Here is a 7,123-nt window from a genome sequence, read left to right on the forward strand (position 1 = left end):
CAATTTGAAATGAAATTGTTATTTTCTTAATCTCAACTTCTTCAAATTTAATTTAACTTATTGGTGGTGTATTTTAACTTCTTTGACAGTGTCTTCTTGATACCATGTTGAACATTTGAAAATATTAAATGAAAAATTTATAAATCTTTTATATATTAAAATTTATAGTCATATGTATTGAAGATTATGGAATAGACATGTTCAAGAGTATTCTGGAAAGTTATGGAATAGTCATTCTTAAAATTCAGGTTGTTAATAGGCTGCATAAATCCTACGGGCAGGGGTCAGCGTCCAGCCTTCCGTTTGATTTCTCCTAATGCATTCCTGTGACAAATGCTAATCAGCAAAGCGCCCAATCAAGAGAATTCTAGGTCCACTGTATATTTTTCTAAACACCCTATTTACACTCACAAGATCATTGGAAGAATGGCAAATTATGAGTTGCATTTTCATTGTCCACTGTCATATGCATTGTTATATTTTCATAAAAACTAAATCAAATATTAATTAATCAGTACCACTTAGAAGAAAACTTCTCGTAGGCCTCTGCAACTTCCTCCACGGTGCTATACCTCTTGATTCCAAGAACTGTAATTCAACCAAAACAAAAGTTAAAAAATCAAAATCAACCCACACGAGGAGAGTGAGAGACTCGACTCACCGTCGTAATGATTGAGCGGGAACGAGTTAGGGATTACGAAGAGCTGAATGAATATGGCAGCCGCGAACAGAACCAAGGGAATTGAGTACGCTTTGAGAGTCGACGCCATTGACGAACTCGCCGCTCCTCCCGAAGAAACCCTAACCATTGATGATCGATATGGCCGGCGAGAGGAGGCCTTCTTCAGAATTTACCTTTCTATGATCAGATGTGGCCGCACCACTGCCGAGGACGGGAAAGATTCTTCTTTCCAAATTTTATTGTGGCCAGTAAGGACGTGACACGTTCGCCGGTTCCCCAGTTGGATTATATAGAATCGACTGGGTTTGTATTTATTCCTTCCTGTTGCTGGTGCGAATGAAGGCAATGGAGTCGCGTCAAATATGGAGAGGAAGATGTTTTCCAACAATAGCCTTCTACCCTTTATATTGTCGGAAGGGAATTGCTTGAATTTCAGAATCTTTTACCAAAATGGAAATTTTTTTTTAAATATTTCTCCAATGAAAAGGTTAGTATTGAAGTGGTATGAGTTGGCATATATTGGATTTGAAAAAAGAAAAACAAAAAAATAAAAGTTTACTATAATTAAATGATATACCTTTTTATGTTTTAAGTATTTAAAATTCAATAAATAATTTATTAGTCATAAATTATAATTGATAAATAAAAAATATTAAATTTGGAATATCAAATTTATTTTTAAACTAAATTTTTTTATTCATTTTAAATAAAATGTTATTCACAATTATTATTATTATTATTATTATTTATTTTTAACAAAAATAATAGTTATAAAGATGTTAATATCCTTATACTCTTAGTTTTTCTTATAAAAATTATAATTTATGATTTTATTATGACATTAATATCCATATTTTACTAAAAACTATTTATTCTTAATTACAAAACTATTTTCAATTTTAATAAATTTTGAATTAAATTCAATTAATATAATATAAAGTGAATGTACAATGTTTTTACAAGATCAAAACAAAAAAAAATATATTTAAAAATAATTTGTCTAAATAATTTTTGTTTTTATACAATTTGTTAAATAACCTTATTTTTATAAAATACTAAAAATATTGTGTTTTTTTAATTTAAAAATAATTTTTACAAATAAATATAAAAAAAACATAATCAAACAAACCAGCAATATTTTAAAATTATATTCTTTTACATCACTCATCCTTAATTTCTTTTCATGTCTTTTTTTTTTTTTAATTCTAATCCACATTCTTGATTCTTATAATTTATAACATGAAAGTAAATTTTTAAGTTTATTTTTCTTATATATTTATACATTAATATTTTTATTATTTTTTTATTTATAATCTTAATATATTTTTAATTATTGGTCTTATGAAATATTAATGACGAACAACATCTACATGATTGAATTCGGATCGTTATACTAATAAACTAAAATATTAAAATTTTGATAATTTAAATTAAGAACACGATTGAAACAAGTTGACTAATTTATTATCACATATCTTTTATTGTAAAAAAAAAAAAAAAAAACACAAAATAGTGTGGCATGAAAGGGTGCGATTTGATTTAGAGGTTGGGCGAACGGGATGGTTGGCAGGTCATCAAATTCATAATGTCATTCCAATAATTCTTGTTGTCTTCAAGTTCTTCACCATCTCTTCCACCGTTGTTGGTGAGGATGCCGTCACCAGACCTACTAAGAAGAAGATGAACGAAATTCGCATTTTCATCAGTAGATTCCATGGTCCATGTCATATTGATGTCACATTGTTGTGTCCCAAACGCGTCGATTTCAGTCCCTAACGTGCCCAAAATTCCATTGATTTCAGAGGATTCCACTCTTGAAATTGTTGAAACGTTTTCCAGGAAGCTCAATGTTGAGGTTGGTGATGGGATATCACGGTTACTACCGCTGCTGCCAATCTTCAATTTTGATCCCACATTTTCCCATGCATTTAGTACGTCAAGACGACGCGGAGGTGTAAGCCTAGTAGCCATTTTGTTAAGCAGCTGAGCCGGAGCGGGAGCAGAAGCAGAGGCATTCTGAGTTTGGCGGAGCTTTGACTCTTTGACCAGCCTGGCTTCGGCTTCGAGCCGGGCGCTCTCCCACTGAGCCATGTGGCTGAGGTTAGCTGCGTTCTTTGAGTCACCATTAGGGGAGGTTAGAACGGCATGGCTGGGCTTGTGAGTTACAGGGTCTATTCCCATCTTGGCCAACCTTTTCTTGAGATGTGTGTTCCAATAATTCTTGATCTCATTGTCTGTTCTATTTGGTAAGTGGGTTGCTATAGCTGACCACCTGCATAAAACAATACCCAAATTACAATTCCACCCACAATTTTTTTTTATACAACCCTGTGAGGCATGTCCTACAAAACCATATTCCAAAATTTAATCATTTCAAAAAGACTTAAAAAATGCCCAACTTTTGTATCATGTGCAGGGCATTTCAAGATTCATAAGATCTAGTTTAGTTAACCTGTTGCCTAGAAGAGCATGAAGTTGAATAATGGTCTGCTCTTCCCGTAAGCTGAATTTGCCTCTCTTGATATCAGGTCTGAGGTAGTTCGTCCATCTCAGTCTGCAGCTCTTCCCACACCTTTGAAGACCTGTTACAATCAGAAAACATCCCAAATTCCACCACCAATATCACAATTCCCGAAATCCCTAAAAACTTGTTGAAAGAACACTGGTACTGGAAAGCAGAGTAGAGTAAATTAAGGTGTAAAAGTTGACCAGCATTCTCGGGCACGCACCGCCAGCTCCCATGGCCGTGTTCTTGGATGTAGGCTAGGAGCTTCCGGTCTTCTTCAGGCGTCCAAGGGCCACGTTTCAAGGAGGTGGTGTCGCAGCAGGGAGATCCTCCCATTTTGAGGGAGTGCCCAGTGACTCAGCGAGCAAAGCAGAATGAGGCAGCTGGATATAAGAAGCTTCTTTGAGGTGAATGATGAATTGATGATGATCAGGAGATGGAAAGGGAGTTTGTTAGAAAAATGGGAGACACCAGAGGATAGAGAAATGGGCAACGATCAGCACTATTTATGGGATAAAGTATTGAATTCCATTAAATTGTGTCAACCTCTGTAATTAGTGGCATACTGCCCCTACCCCTGCCCTGCTCTTTATGGAAGACAGATTTTTACCTCATCTAAACCAAAAAAAAACATCCTCCTGAACTTATCCACCCATTAATTTTTAAAATTAAGCGATTATAACATAGCAAATAAATCATTGTTACACAGCTACACTGTCCAACCATTCCCCTTCTTTTTACTGTGGTTAATTCGTCTCCCATAGCTTGTTCCAATCACTGTGCCGTCCTGGATGAAGGTTATGAAAAACCCGTACCCCAGCTTTTAATTGTTTAGAGTGTTAAGTTACTCTACAACACAGCACCATCCATTAATTGTACGCCATTAATATGCCTCCTGTAACCAAGGGGGACCGATTCTGGGATTTTTTATAAGAATACGACAGTTTTTAAAAATAATGTTTTTTTTATAAGAGTACTGACAGTTTTTAAAAATGATGCTTAAATTACCGAGGTAAAAAAGCGAGGAGAGAGAAGAAATTTGTAAGTGAGAAATCGTCTTTTAAAGAGAATATTTCCACATGATAAATTAAAAAAAAAAAAACCTAAGTGCGATGGTCTCTTAAAAAGACAATTTCCACAAAAAATAAAATAAAATTAATTCTCACTTTAAAATAAAATAAAAAATAAAAATAAACACCTAAGTGGAAAATCGTCTCTTTAATAGATGATTTCCACAAAAAAAAAAATCTCACTTTAAAATTAAAAAAAGAAAAAAGAAAAACACCATGTGGGAAATCGTCTCTTTAAGAGACGATTTCCCACAAAAGTCATGAGAAATTCTCACTTTAAAATTATAAAAAAAAAAATTAAATTCTCACTTTGAAAAAAAAAAAAAAAACTGTGGGAAAAGAGGCGATTTCCCACTTAGATGTTTTTTAAAAAAAATTTTAAAGTAAGAATTATTTTATTTTTTTTTGTGAAAATCGTCTCTTCAAAAAACGATTTCTCACTTACAAATTTATTCTCTCTCCTCGTTCGACAAAACTACGTAGATTTAGAATTATTTTTTTTACCATGGTAATTTAGGCATTATTTTTAAAAACTGTCGTACTCTTATCAAAAATCCACTGATTCTGCAAGGAACCTCCTTGACTCTCATTAATGCATGAACAATAACGTTACATGTATGCATGGTAATTCATTGGCAATTAACTTTATCAGTGATGACCCAAAGGGACAAAATATCGGTGGTGACCCAAAGAATAAGTTTTGGTCATAGACCCTCACTTACCATACCAATATTTTGGTCTAGATAGTCTCCAATTCATAAGTTTTCTGAACTTGTTCTTAAATTTTAGCCTAAGTCCATGACCCGAAAGGTACCCACCAAGGAAGAATATTATAAATTCCACGGTCATGTCATATCTTACAACACTGATAAATGTTGCACAGTCAATTTAGGTGGCATTTTATTCATTTCTGGCTACAAACTCTGACAAGCTTGAGAAAAATATGGAGTTTTAGTTCCAACTTGACCACTACAATAAGTTATTGTGGTAACCTTTTGAAACAATGGTTTATTTTTGTCTCGCCATTTATCTTTTATTTTTTATAAAAAAAAGTTTGAATTTACATCTAAAAACCATGGTTTTTGAAGATGCTCAAAGATCTTCATGAATAACTGAAAATTATTAATTTTCCCTTTTTGAACCTTCTCTTGTTGCCTATGACTTCCTTTTTAGGCATTCTTCCTATGTAGATGTAGGTAAATCTTGTAAAAAGACAAACTTTTTTTTACAGGTTATTACAAACTTTGTTGACTTTTGGACATATGAGGATAAGAGCAGTTGAGCTCATCTTTTTAAGTGCAGGTTAATTGGTCAAGTCAACCTGCAAGGAGGTTATCTCTTTTTATAATCCTCATTTTGAGGTGAGGTGAATTTTGTGTACCCTCAAGATTTTAAGTTTGATCATTCTCATGGTAGTCCAATTTTTGGTAGCTCAAGTTTTCATTCTAACTATTATCTTCCATATCTTCCAAACGATCGACTTATCCTCCAAGAAAGATTGTCGGCCTAACTAACTTTCTCACTCTAATTGTTATCTTCCATATTGTAAAAGAAGTTTGCACTATGGAATAAACTCGTTTTTTGAAGAGAGCATAACCTATTAGAGCAACCTATGGGAATGATAGAAAAGCTTGAAACAATAGTCATGGTGCAAACTTACACAAATAGTAGGCAAATGTAAGAGGACCTTCCACATTTGGTACAACTAGAAGAGCAAATAACCAAAATGGAGAAGAGGATAAGTGAAGAACAGGAGGAGATCTTGTGAGAACGAAGGAATTGATCATAATAAGTAAGGCACTAGCCCAAAAATTATGAGACTTAGAGGGTGATTAGACGAGATTAGTCAAGAAGTTATTTCACCACCGTCCACATGCAATAAAATGAGCAATGCAAAAGGGAAAAGAATCAAGGAGATTCTACAACTTATAAATGGTTCAAACAAAACCAATGATTAAAAAAATCATTGATTTTTTTATGAATTTTTAATCAATGTGTCATATTTCAGTAGTCTTAAAAAACAAAATCATATTTTTTTTTAAATTTATTGTAATACCTTTGAATTGCCCTCAATATATCTCCAATTTTTCATCATCACAATTTTTTAGATTAATGGTCGATACTTTGGCCATTTTATAACTTCACATCAAGGACTCGGGGTTTGAACACTATTATGTGCCAAGCAATGCATGCCTTGTCAATTTAGGATTTGATAACATATAACCATACATATGTATTTTTTTCTATTTGCCTTCTAAACCTAAAGTATTAATTCTATATCTATATAAAAAATGAAATAATAATTAAATTATTATCCCCTTCCAAGATGAACTAACTATTATAATATTCAATACGACAAAATATATTTTAAATACAATCAAAGGCCCGAGCTTTATAATAAGAAATATAAATTATACCTAAATCTTATATAATAAGATAATAGAAAAGAAATATAAATTTATTAATAAGATTACAAATATTTTTAACTAAAAAATAATAATTATACATATATTACAATTATTATATCGAATGTTATATATAATTTTATTCAATAAAACAATTTATATGTTTATTATCATTTTTTTATAATTTTATGAGTTTTAATTAATTACTTTATGGATATTTTTTATCAGATATTTCCATGAGATTCAATTATTGATGTTGTCATATTTTTTATATTTTAACTTGCAGGCAACATATGGGACTTATGCATGATTTTCAAGGATAACAAAGTAGATACATAAATCGCTTATCTCAAATTACCACGGAAGCCGGGAGCCAGGAGAGACGTAGGCTCTTCTTTGTTGTGTAGATATAAGGTAGCCATAGAGGTGATAAAAAAAAGGCAATGCCCTATTATGGCAA

The 7,123-nt window shown here is 32.3% G+C and overlaps 2 protein-coding genes across 3 annotated transcripts in view; both read right to left on the reverse strand.

Moving 5' to 3' along the window:
• Positions 1-1,055, reverse strand: part of LOC117904602 — a 31,989-nt gene extending 30,934 nt beyond the window's left edge. The window contains exons 1-2 of the mRNA XM_034817288.1: positions 662-1,055; positions 519-588 (exon numbers count right to left, since the gene is read on the reverse strand). Of these exons, the coding sequence (XP_034673179.1) occupies positions 519-588; positions 662-809 (218 nt within the window). The 5' untranslated portion in view covers positions 810-1,055. The remainder of the gene's footprint in view (positions 1-518; positions 589-661) is intronic.
• A 1,118-nt stretch (positions 1,056-2,173) lies between these two features.
• On the reverse strand, positions 2,174-4,235 carry LOC117904370 (transcription factor MYB106-like). Of its 2 annotated transcripts, none has more exons than XM_034816947.1 (3): positions 3,392-4,235; positions 3,135-3,264; positions 2,174-2,954 (listed from the first exon to the last, which is right to left on the reverse strand). In XM_034816947.1, the coding sequence occupies exons 1-3, from the start codon at positions 3,522-3,524 to the stop codon at positions 2,222-2,224; spliced, it is 996 nt and encodes a 331-aa protein (XP_034672838.1). In that variant the 5' UTR covers positions 3,525-4,235; the 3' UTR covers positions 2,174-2,221. The 2 variants fall into 2 exon arrangements, with proteins under 2 accessions (XP_034672838.1, XP_034672841.1); XM_034816950.1 differs by having other exon boundaries at positions 3,412-3,525.
• Between the last annotated feature and the right edge of the window lie 2,888 nt (positions 4,236-7,123).

This window comes from Vitis riparia, chromosome 17 (assembly GCF_004353265.1).
Source record: "Vitis riparia cultivar Riparia Gloire de Montpellier isolate 1030 chromosome 17, EGFV_Vit.rip_1.0, whole genome shotgun sequence".
NCBI classification, from domain to species: Eukaryota; Viridiplantae; Streptophyta; class Magnoliopsida; order Vitales; family Vitaceae; genus Vitis; species Vitis riparia.